The 11,803-nt window shown below is 45.6% G+C and overlaps 1 protein-coding gene across 2 annotated transcripts in view; it reads right to left on the bottom strand.

Annotated features, from left to right (window-relative positions):
- Nucleotides 1-3,972: 3,972 nt before the first annotated feature.
- The window catches only part of jag2b (jagged canonical Notch ligand 2b), a 212,022-nt gene continuing 204,191 nt past the window's right edge, over nucleotides 3,973-11,803 (bottom strand). For both annotated transcript variants that reach the window (XM_038822142.1, XM_038822133.1), the window contains 4 exons: nucleotides 8,778-9,026; nucleotides 8,014-8,145; nucleotides 7,131-7,287; nucleotides 3,973-5,522 (listed from right to left, as the gene is read on the bottom strand). In XM_038822142.1, coding sequence (XP_038678070.1) covers nucleotides 5,068-5,522; nucleotides 7,131-7,287; nucleotides 8,014-8,145; nucleotides 8,778-9,026 — 993 coding nt within the window. In that variant the 3' untranslated portion in view covers nucleotides 3,973-5,067. The remainder of the gene's footprint in view (nucleotides 5,523-7,130; nucleotides 7,288-8,013; nucleotides 8,146-8,777; nucleotides 9,027-11,803) is intronic.

The following is an 11,803-nucleotide window of genomic DNA, read 5'->3' as shown; positions in this document are numbered from 1 at the left end:
ACATTTGTATAGGGCTTTGGTGTCAACCTGCCTGGATTACAGTGCAGTTTGTGCCTCTACAACTAAGGGAGGATATCCTTGCATTGAGGAAGTACAGTGAAGATTGGTTCCTGTGACAAGAGGGTTATTGAATTGGGAGGCTGAGTAAATTGGGCCTATGCTCGAGTTTGAAGGTAGTTCGGAAGGGGCTTGACTGATGGATACTAAGAGGTCGTTTCTGCTGGCTGAAGAATCTGGAAAACAGTCACACGATTAAGGGCTGAGACAAAGGGTGGAGTGTTTTGGGAATTGTCTACACCAGAGTGTTGCGGATACTCCGAAGTTGAGTGCATTGAAGGCCGAAATGCTCAGAGATTTGGTTGCTCTGGAAATCAAGGGATACAGAAAGTGGGTGGGAAAGTAGTGTTGAGACAGAAAATTTGCCATGATCGCACCGAATAGAGTAGACTAGAGAGCCAGATGATCTACTCCTGCTCCAGTTTCTGCTCAAGGTTGTGGATTCGCATCTCACCGCACAGGAGCACAAAATCCAAGTTGACATTCCCAATGCTGTGGGATTGCTCCACTATCAGAGGTTCCATCTTGGCAGATGAAACATTGCGAGGTCCGTCTGCCCTCAGCTAACTGTAAAGCATCCACAGTACTGACCAAAGAGGAGCAAAGAGTTTCTCCCCTATGACCTTCGTCAATTTTCATCTCGTAACCAACATCACTCAGATTACCTGGCCATCACAGTGCTATTGCGGGAGCTTGCTGTGCACAAACTGGTTGCAATCTTTCCTACATTGCAACAGTTACTACACTTCAAAAGTTACCGCTTTGTCAAAAGCACTCTGGGATAGATAGTCTGAGAGCTATAGAAATACAATAACTTTCTTCACTAGTGAGATATATATTGGATGCTGGATAACGTGTGCCGATCCAGGAGTGATTTACGTACCAAGACACAAGAGAACTCTATGAACTTGCTTGTGCCATGCACCCCTGCCAGGGCGGAAAATCACAAGAAATTGACCTTTTTTAAAAAGCTTTTCCCTCTGATCAACAACAATAATTAGCCAAAAGCAAGAGATTCGGGAGCAACAGACTGCCGCCCAGAGATATTTCAAAATGCAATCTTGGGATGTGGGCTTTTAGTTCCCATCCCTAGTTTCCCTCAAGAAAGTGGCAGTGAGACACTGCTTTGGAACGCTGCAGTCCATGTGGTGTAGGAGCCAGATGCTTTTGGGAAGGGAGTTACAGGATTCTGACCCAGGGACAGCTAAGGAACGGTGATATATTTCCAGGTTGGGATGGTGAGAGACTTGGAGGGCACTTGCAGGTGGTGGGGTTCCCGGGCAACTGCTTCTCTTGTCCTTCCAGAGAGTGGATGACAATTCGATGCTGCGAAGACGGCCTCCTGAGCACAGGAACAGTCTGAAAGGGCATAAAAATAAACATACCCGGGGTGGGGCACGGTGACGCAGTGGTTAGCACTGCTGCCTCACGCCGCCGAGATCCCGGGTTCGATCCTGGCCCTGGGTCACTGTCCGTGTGGAGTTTGCACATTCTCCTCGTGTCTGCGTGGGTCTCACCCCCCACAACCCAAAGTTGTGCACAGTAGGTGGATTGGCCACACTAAATTGTCCCTTAATTGGAAAAGAATAATTGGATACTCTAAATTTATAAAAAATAAAGCATACTCACCCCCCAGCTTTTAAGCTATACTTCTCCCAAGAATAAAAGCCACAAGACACACAGGGAAGACGTTAATATAAAACGCTTTAATAAATAGTTTTTTTTGAAGTTATCTCTAAGAACAGGTCAAACAAAATGCACTAATTGAACAGAGGACTTTTTGCAAGGCAACGCGAGGGTCCTTATACAAAAAAAAATTACAACTTTATTTTGAGTCTGTACATCAATTGTTCATGTCATTTTCTTTTTAAATCAGCCAGCCTGTATATTTTTAATTTTTTTCCACCCAGTTTCTTCAAACAGAATTATTTTTCCAGCCTCGTGCTGTGCGTGGTCAACATCAACAAACGTTCAACGTGATTCAGAAAACAAAAGCTCTCATCCATAATTCAGAAAGAAAATGTCAGTTTGCCCATTAAGTATTTAATATCAAAATGAATCGACAGCCAAATAGAATTTTAATAGATATTTATATACATATATAAAACATACACACACAAGCACATATATATGTATATAAATATATATATATATTTATATACACCCTGCAGCAACTTTATCTGAATAAGATTGCGGGCAATTTTGTTGGGTGAATGATAGTCTAGATTTAACCCAAATGAATTTACAATGAAGTTTAGCAAAAAAAAAACAAAAGAAAATACGTCATGTTTATTACCTCACTTTGAATTGAAACTATTTCTCCTCAGTTAGAGCAATTTGTGGCAGGGTAGAATATGTTACCCGTTTTCTGTGCTGGAACGAAAGCGAACTTTTTTTTTTAAAAAAGAAAAATACATTAGACAAATTGTTCCCTTCATTCTTTCCTCTGCTGAATGCAGAAATATATTCCCTTTACGCATAATAGGCTTTTCCAGGAGGGAGTTGATTAACATGCAGAGAGTAAAAAGCAGGGGCAGGGAGGGAAGAGAAAAAGAGAGAGGAGAGAAATAGAGCGAGAAGGAGGAGATACAACTTTTTCCTCTGCTCGCGTACAAGCGGCTCCATAACATTCTCAGGCCAGAATTAAACAGCAGCGATGGGAGGTGGGGAAGTGGCTGGGGGGGGGGGGAGCACAATGTCTAGATCCACCTAATACTGCCTCAAGACATAACTGGACATTTTTAAGGGTTGTCCAAGCACAAATATAGAAAATGCCTGTTTAATGCCTGCACCTGCCTCTGAAGAATTAAAAAAAACAGTGTTGGAAAAAAGAATCGGACATTTTCTTTTAATTATTTAGTGGAGGGCATGCACATGGGGACATGGATCAAATTCTCTTGCCTCTCTCACCACGTTCCGCACTCCCTGAACAGCCGCACTCACTTTTTTTAAAAATTAAAAATAAAAATCCTCAGCTTTCCAAAGATCCAAATTCGAGCTGCCTCTCATTCCTCACCCTCCGCCTGTTCCTGCCCCTTCCCGCCCTTATCCCAGTCTCCGGAAAACTGGCTGGGGCTGCAATCCCCATGGACTGGGGTGGAGTTGGTGAGCACAGGCCATAGATTGGGTTGCAGAAGCATAAATCGCAAGCATGCCAAACCTATTTACAGTTTGGGGTTTTGTTTCAATTTTGGCTCCCCCCCCCCCTCAACATGTAAAAGAGGTCAACATTCTCTGATCTTTAGCCAGATGTCTAATGGAATACTAGAGTAAGAGATGCGTCTGTGTGCCTGCGTGTGTCAGATGTGCCATCAAAATTCCTTTTTAATATAAATTAAGGAATGGCACCTAAACAAAAAAAAACTTGAATTAATATCTGTCTTAAGTTATTCAATCAAATATACACATCGATTCCGTAAGTATATACATATTTACAAAAAGCTTTGATCATAGACTTACAATTGTTTATTTTATTATAGGACAGTAAGGAAGGTACATAGTTCATCTTGTAATTAATATATATATATATTATATATATACTAAAAAAAAATCTAAATCAGCAGAACAGTCTTTGACAGTTGCTATAGCAGTTCAAGCTCCAGGCACTTGCCATTCCAATACTGTAATCACACCCAAGTTCTAGTGAATTAAGAGAAAGGTTACTTTGGGTCATGAAGCTGGCTGCCCTCTGTGGGATCTCACTGTGTACCCACCTAATATTCACCGCACTTTAAGGTAACTCGCCACGCGAAGCTTTCTTCAAAGGGTGTTGGAGATGTGTCAATGCGCTGTGTACGTGCACGCCCTTTCACAGGTCAGACTGCAACAAGGCACTTCAGTTACGTGGCATTTTTTCAGAAGATAAATGGTCTGTTGCGCCCCCCCCCCCCAACCCACCCCTCTCCCAGCCCACTATCGATTTTACTGAATGAAATGAAATGAAAATCGCTTATTGTCACGAGCAGGCTTCAATGAAGTTACTGTGAAAAACCCCTAGTCGCCACATTCCGGCGCCTGTCCGGGGAGGCTGGGATTGAGGCTATTTATCAATCTCCCCTACCCCGGCCTCTGTCTGTTACGATAGGAGTCTTGGGAATCGCCCTCCCTTTGCCTGCCAACCATCCCTTCAAGATGACAATCGCCAAGTGGTGACGAGCTCTCAGATCTATTGCACGAGCCTTCTCTCTGTCTCCCCAATGTGTAAGAACACTTTGCTATTTCCACCACTTCCCAACATTTGGCCAGCCAGCGATTTCCCAGACAAAATAACGTGGGTGTGCTGAACAGCAGCACATTCATCGTGGTCCATAGGCTAATCGAGAGAGAGGGAGGGGGAGAGAGAGGGGACGGAGATAAGCCACGAGTATATACACTGTGATATATTCTAAACCTTCATCCCCATCTTCCCACACAAGTCACTAGTCCAACAGTAGGAACCCGTGCTACAAGGGCAGACAGTAAACTGCCTTTCGGTGTGGGGAATCAAATGAAGGGTGACTGAAATCAACAAGTCAAGGCTCAATTGTACATTGGAACCCCCCCCACCCCCCTACCGAGGCAAAGAAAATAACACTAATCTACTACAAAAAAAACAGCCACAACAAAACCTATGTAAACAATTTGTTTTGTGTTAAATAGGAGGAGGATGCTTAATAGTAAAGTAATCTTGGTTCCTCCTTCTCTGTTGCTAAGGGACGCAAAAAGGTGCTGCCCCCTCCCCCCTCCGATTAGCATTTAAGAGGAGAAGAAACACATTATAGCAACTGGCAAAGAGATCTTGACACTGAACAAGTCACAAATAATTTATACAAGATTTAAAGAGACAACTGGTAAATAATGCTTTATACACACACCAAAAGAAAGAGACACTTATTGACCATGAAGACTTCGACAGATGGTTTCAGTCTTAACGGGACAAGGCGGCAACGAGGAATTTATCTTAATTTCCCCCTACCTTTCTTCTCTCTCTTTCTTAAAAAAAGCTGTAGGCACAAAACAAACTCCGTATGTTCATACAGAAAGGTCCTTACCTCCTTCATGGTTTGACGCATTCACATTTTTCAGGCAGCGGTTGTCTCTTTTCCCTGTCCGATGTGGCTGTTTGACTGGAGTTAATTGCGATGATTTAACGTCGCCTTTCGCTGGCAAGAATGTAATTGTACATCTTTGGGAGGGGCACTTGTCCACACCCAACTCCTCTTCCGCCTCCTCGCCTGCCGTTCGAGTCCGGCTGCAAGGGGTCATTAAATTTTTGCATTCGTACTGAATGTCTTTGTTGCTGCAGGGTTTGTCAATGGGGTTCCTGATGGGTTTCAGGGGCTCCCACTGATTGTTGACTGTGTCTTCCATGGGCGGCCGGCTTCTCTCCCGCTCTTTTCTCCGCTTCCGTGTCCACCACACGCAGATGATGATGCAGATCAGCCAGACCACACCAAACGCCACACTCAGCACTGGGACCAAGTACACTGTGTAAACCACAATAAAGGATGGGGAGATCAAATAGTGATGTCAAAAAAAATTAGCACTGAATCTTTCTTTAAAAAGACATAGCTTCTTTATTTATGGCACCTTTCACAATCTCAGGTTTCCCCGCAGTGGTTTATTTGCAATTGTGAAACGTTTTAATGTATAAAACAGAGCAGCCAATTTTTTTGGCACAGCAAGCTCCCACAAACAGCAATACGTAAAATCGCGTTTCGCGCGAGGGCAGAGAATCGACTTTTACGCCCGAATTGGGTCCGGCCCCGAAGAATCGCTCGCCCGCGAATTACGGCACGCGGCTGGGGGGCCATTGCCGGAGGCCCTCCCAGCGATACTCCAGTCACGACCGGCGGAGTTCCCGATGGCGTGGCAGATCGGGATCCAGTCCGCGGCCGCCCTGGTTGGGGGGGGGGGGGGGGGGGGGGTTGGGGGGGATCCATCACCGGGGGGGGGGGGGGGGGGGCTTATGGGTGGCCGGGTCAGCGATCGGGCAGTCGGATGAAGGGGCGTGGGGCCAATCAGAGGACCTTCTTTCTTAATGCTGGTCCGCCGTCCGAGGCCGCCATAGCGCTCGGCCCGGCTGCTGGAGGCCGCTGCCATGCGCAGTCTCGGAACCGGCACCTCTGGAACGGCAATTGGCGCAGTGGTTAGCACTGGGACTGCGGCGCTGAGGACCCGGGTTCAAATCCCGGGCCCGGGTCACTGTCCGTGTGGAGTTTGCACATTCTCCCTGTGTTTGCATGAGTTTCACCCCCACAACCCAAATGGGCAGGTTGGGTGGATTGGCCACACTAAATTGCTCCTTAATTGGGAAAAAAAATAATTGGGTACTCTAAATTAAAAAAAAAAGAAAGATGGCACCTCTGACAACAACACAGCACCCCTGACATGCTGCACTAGGAGTGCTTGCCTGGATTTTGTGTTCAATGATGTATTCAATTAACAGGGAGCAATTGTTGTTATGGTATTAATCGGTCCTTGCACAAGTGCAGCACATGGTAGAGGCTGGGTAAACAAGCCCCCTCCCAAACTCTGCCCCGTCATCAAAGTGGCATTAACTTTAGATAGGACACTAATCAAGTCTCTGAAACATAATGGTTTCTCCTCCCTCACAAATGGCACCTGCATTTCGGTTTTCATTTTGGGAGTTCTCTCAGTGCTCTTGATCAACACCCCTCTTCATCCAGCACTAAAAACCCCCAGCCAAACAAGTCACTGGTTTCCGACTTCACAACAGTGACACCACTTGCTTTTGTAGATGCCATATTTGATACAACGGCCAATTTACTTTTTTTTTAAAGTGACATTGACAGAAGATTAATATTGCCCAGGACACCAATCTTTACATCTACGCGAGGGAGCAGACAGGGTCTCAATTTAATGTCTCATTCAAGAATTGGCACTTCCAATAGTGCTGCCTGCACTCTTTTCAGTACTTACTGATGTTCTCTGGAGGTCCCAGAACCCTCGGACTCAAAAGACTCAGAGTCACAAATAACTTGTGGGACTTTGCTTCAGTTAACCAACATGCAGCCAGACAGAATGATGTACAACAGGGGACGGTCACATCAACAAAAGGAATTCAGCATTACCTGGTTGGGAAGGAGGAACATACGCAGTCTCTATTTTCACCTCGACCACAGCGAGCATCATGGTGCTATTTTGTCGTTTGGTCACATTGTCGACGATCTTGGTAACCGCCTCCCTTATCAAGGTGCCATCCCTGTCCTCGCCATGTTGGGTAAATGACTTGGGGGAGGAGAGAAGCAGAACAAAGGGGGGGAGAAGATGAAACTTCAATAAAAGCAACGTTTTGGCAGCAACTGCGCAGAGTTAAAGCCTTTCTTCAGGAGCATCTGAGCATGCGTTTTTGCTTGTTCTGAAGATAGAGAAAAGGCCAATCAGCCATCAAACAACAGGCCTTATTCACGATCCTCAACAGCAGACACCAATTCATGAGGGCAGTACAGTGAAATCTGACCTCCCAACAACCACTTTCTACAGTAGTCTCCAAGAACAGAAACTGTTAACTCCTGGTCTAACTCAAAGGTGCTGAGATCGGTCAACTCAGCAAAGACTGGGAAATGCCAATTGGGCAATCCATCGTGACCTCTTCCTCAGGTTCCCAGCAGATATCCAAATCTAAAGGAGTTAGAATGACCACTGCCTCAATAGGAGCAAAGGTCATTCGTCCCCTCCAGCCTGTTCTATTATTTAATTGAATTATGGATTATCTGTAATGGATTTACACACATTCAATATCTGCAGACTGGAAAAAAAAATTAAGTGCAACATGTTCCTTGCATTCTACTCACAAAGCTAGCACAGATCCCATCAGTGTCCAGGCTGAACAAGTATCAATGAGCTTGTACTTACAACGTTCAAGCAAAGCGTACAATGCCACCTGATCAAATGCAAGGCTAGTCGTGATGTGGCAATGAGGATTCCAAAAACCCAAGCAAAGCTGTTACTTACGATGGCTACTTCCACCGCGCTGTCGGTGGTGTTGGCCAGGTCGCACAACACAAACAGGGTCCTCTCCTTGGAGAGGCTCCGCAGCACTGGTAGGTACCTCAGTTCTGAGCAAATGTATTCCACAGTGATGCCCTGGGAAGAAGGATTGGAAGACATGTGAGACTCTGCAAACTCACATTCAGAACAAACCGTGTACCTAACCCACTAGCAATTATGGAAATCCTCATGCACATTGAATCCTGAAGATCAGGTGGCTCACTATACTGGTGCTGTGCCACACTGCACTATACAATAACGGATTACCAATATATAGGTTCACCAAACTTTCCAAAACACAAATTGGATTGGGAAGAGCAAAACCCCTTTTATGCTACAAAACATACAAAACAGGAGTACCCAACGCCACCAACCATTCAGCCCTTCAGAGTCTTCTCACATCATTCACTTAAATAATGTCTGACCAGCACCTCAAGCCCATTTCCCCTTGATACCCCAAAAATCTCGGTTCAAAAGCTCTCAGATTCCTACTAGCTGGTGTGTGTGAATAAGTGCCAGAACCTTTATTTCCATCCTCAGGCCAGAGGTGAAAGTGCCAACAGTTTTAAGTTGGGTGTTCAAGAACCAACTAGTTGGCATTGCCCAGCCTCAGTTGACGCAAGACATCGCCCCAGGGTGGGCGAATACAAATCCCGTGGGTAAAAGATCAATTCCCGATAAATACATCCAACACTGCTCTGGAATGTCTTGTACTCGATCAGCCTTACCTTGGGAATCTTTTCCTTGTTGAAGATGAGTGTGATCTTCGCACAGTTATTGTCCAGCTGACCCGTGTTAGGCTGGCAGTTAGAGTCAACAGGCAGAGCATTTAAGGCGTTACACTCCCCCCAGTCAGTGCAAGGAGGGGAGAAGCACTTGAGCCATGGGCTGACCTGGCACTGCTGGGCCTCTGGGCATATGAAGTTTTCATGGCCAGGCTTTTCACGTAACAAGCAAGACTTCTGGCCACACCATACCTAAAGAAACAAACAAAAAACCTTGTGTATCAGCACACCAGTTTAATAAAAGGCTAAAATCAGCCAATGATTAGTCATTATTTTCGTGTGTGAACACATCAACATCATTAAGTTGCTGACCTCAACCCAAAAAGGTGTGCAGGCTGGGTGAATTGGCCAATTAAGTACTTTTTTTTTTGTTTTTAAGAATTTACAATACCCAATTTTTTTTTTCAATTAAGGGGCAATTTAGCGTGGCCAATCCACCTACCCTGCACATCTTTGTGTTGTGGGGGTGAGACCCACGCGGACACGGGGCCGGGATCGAATCTAGGACCTCGGCGCCGTGAGGCAGCAGTGCTAACCACTGCGCCACCGTGCTGCCCACCAATGAAGTACTTATTGAAGTGTATTCACCTCGGTCATGTAGAAAAATGCAGCAGTCCATTTATGCACATCACGTTTCCACAAACAGCAATTCAAATAACGACACGATAACCTGTTACGGTAATGTTGGGTGATGGTTAGAGACTGGGAAGAACTTGCCTGTTCTTCTTCAAACAGTCTCTTAGGATCTATGACATCGACCTGAGGCCTCAGTTTAATTTCTCATCCAAAGGAAGGCATATCTGGCAGTCATCACTCTGTATTCAATTGAGACTTTGTATTCAAGCCACTGCTCTGGTACCTGAACTCACTACTTTCAAACTTGAAGGTAGCCATTGAACCAGGACAAACATTTTTACCACTTCACCCACGTTAACAAACTGACCCAAACTAATTACTCACTGAGGCGAACTGATATGCTCAAGGAGTCTTCCATTAAACGTTGGACTGCGGGGAATAAGAAATGGTCAAGTAGAATTTTCTGACCCAGCAGTACCCAAGGAAACAGTAGGTTCAAGACACAGTCGGATGCTTTTGAGAACATGCAAAGAAAAGATGGACCACAGGATGTGGTGGTAGGCAGCAGCACTGGGGCTCACAAAGAATCTTTCCCACTGCCTAAAGTTTCCCCCAAGTCCACAGTATTATTGTCCACACAACAGCCCCAGTTTGTACCTCAACACACACCAGCTGTCATGTGCTTACCATTTGAACAGGTGAAAACGATTGACACAAGGACGCACAACCTCGGGGCTCATATTCTGAGAGTCCGAGTTGAGAGAGAGAAAAAAACAAGCAAAACCTCTCAAATCCAACAAGTGCCTCGACATCAGCCCCCTCTCCATCCATCCAACCCTTCCTGTATTAGCACTGAACAATGGGCACTGCAGTCAGCAGTTACCTTCCAAACATACATCCTTCCCATGCAAACCTGGGCAAGAAGTACTGGTGGGCCATACAGATGCAGGCTGCATCACAGACTAAGCGGAAAACCAACCCACTGGTGCTTCCTTTGTATTGAGAGACACTGGCACCGCCTCCCTGGCTCGGCCCATTCTTCACAGTTAACCCAAATGCCAATTGCAGTGCTTCACCACCACTCCATATCAAAAGATCATCTCGGCCTCAATGACTGATCCTAGGATCGTCTGACTGTGACGGCCCAGTCCTAGTTACTCAGTATTGTATTACATGCAAATGACAGCACGGGAGCAGGCCACCCAGCTGAACTGGTCCATGGGGTGTTCATGCTCCACGAGCCTCCCTCCTCCTATCTTGCCAGCATAATCCTCGCTCGATTCTCCCTTGCATTTATCCAGCTTCTCGGTGCCATTTGTCTCAACTAATCCCTGTGGTAATGAGTCCCACATCCTCGCCACTCTGAGTAAAGAAGCTTCTCCTGAATTTATTGCCCACTATCTTATATACCGTGGGCGGCATGGTAGCACAGTGGCTAGCACCGTTGTGTCACAGTGCCAGGGTCCCAGGTTCGATTCCCGCTTGGGTCACTGTCTGTGCGGAGTCTGCACATTCTCCCCATGTCTGCGTGGGTTTCCTCCGGGTGCTCCGACTTCCTCCCACAAGTCCCAAAAGACGTGCTGTTAGGTGAATTGGACATTCTGAATTCTCCCTCCGTGATACTGAACAGGCGCCAAAATGTGGGGACTTGGGTCTTTTCACAGTAACTTCATTGTGGTGTTAATGTAAGCATACTTGTGACAATAAAGATTATTAATAACTCGTTCCCCCCACAAGTGGAAATATCTCTCCACCTGTGTGAGGGGGTGGAACCCCAGCCAGTTCAGTATTTAAAGTTCTAACCTCTCAGTTATAATGTTAACCATTTAACTTGATTTTTTGCACTTTTCAGTTTCCCCCCACACTTATTATATTTATATATTTAAGGCTTGGTGAGTAATTAACTGCAGATATTATGCAGCAGCCAAGGATCGTATTAGGGATATGAAATGTTGGTTCAGAGACAGATATGGTGTGATCGCCAGCACACACAAGAGTCATTATTTAAAACATGTAAAATTGCCATGTTTTTAAAATCGCCTTGCTCCAACGCAGACATGTAATCAACTTGATCTGGTCTTGTAGAAACAAGTCTTTACTTTCAAAAGGTTTGTTTACTAGCTAGTGGCAAAGGAGAAATCAAAAAAACCAGAGGACAAAGCCTGAAAGGAGGCCTGATCGACAGTAATCTCTTCCACCATCCAGGTCATTTGGAAATACCAGACATGCTGGGTGCAGGGCCCAGACGGTCTGGGGGTGGGGGTAAAATAATCTCAGTACTGGCCAATGGGCCCATGGAAAAATTTCTTCCGAGCAGATCTACTCTGAGGACAAAAAGGGGGCACATTCTTCAATCCACATCCAGGTACAATGGATGTCAAGTGCAGTGAATG

The sequence above is a fragment of the Scyliorhinus canicula genome, chromosome 2 (assembly GCF_902713615.1).
Source record: "Scyliorhinus canicula chromosome 2, sScyCan1.1, whole genome shotgun sequence".
Taxonomy (NCBI): Eukaryota; Metazoa; Chordata; class Chondrichthyes; order Carcharhiniformes; family Scyliorhinidae; genus Scyliorhinus; species Scyliorhinus canicula.
The sequence above is the reverse complement of the archived record's forward strand: the minus strand, read 5'-3'. Positions and strand labels throughout refer to the sequence as shown.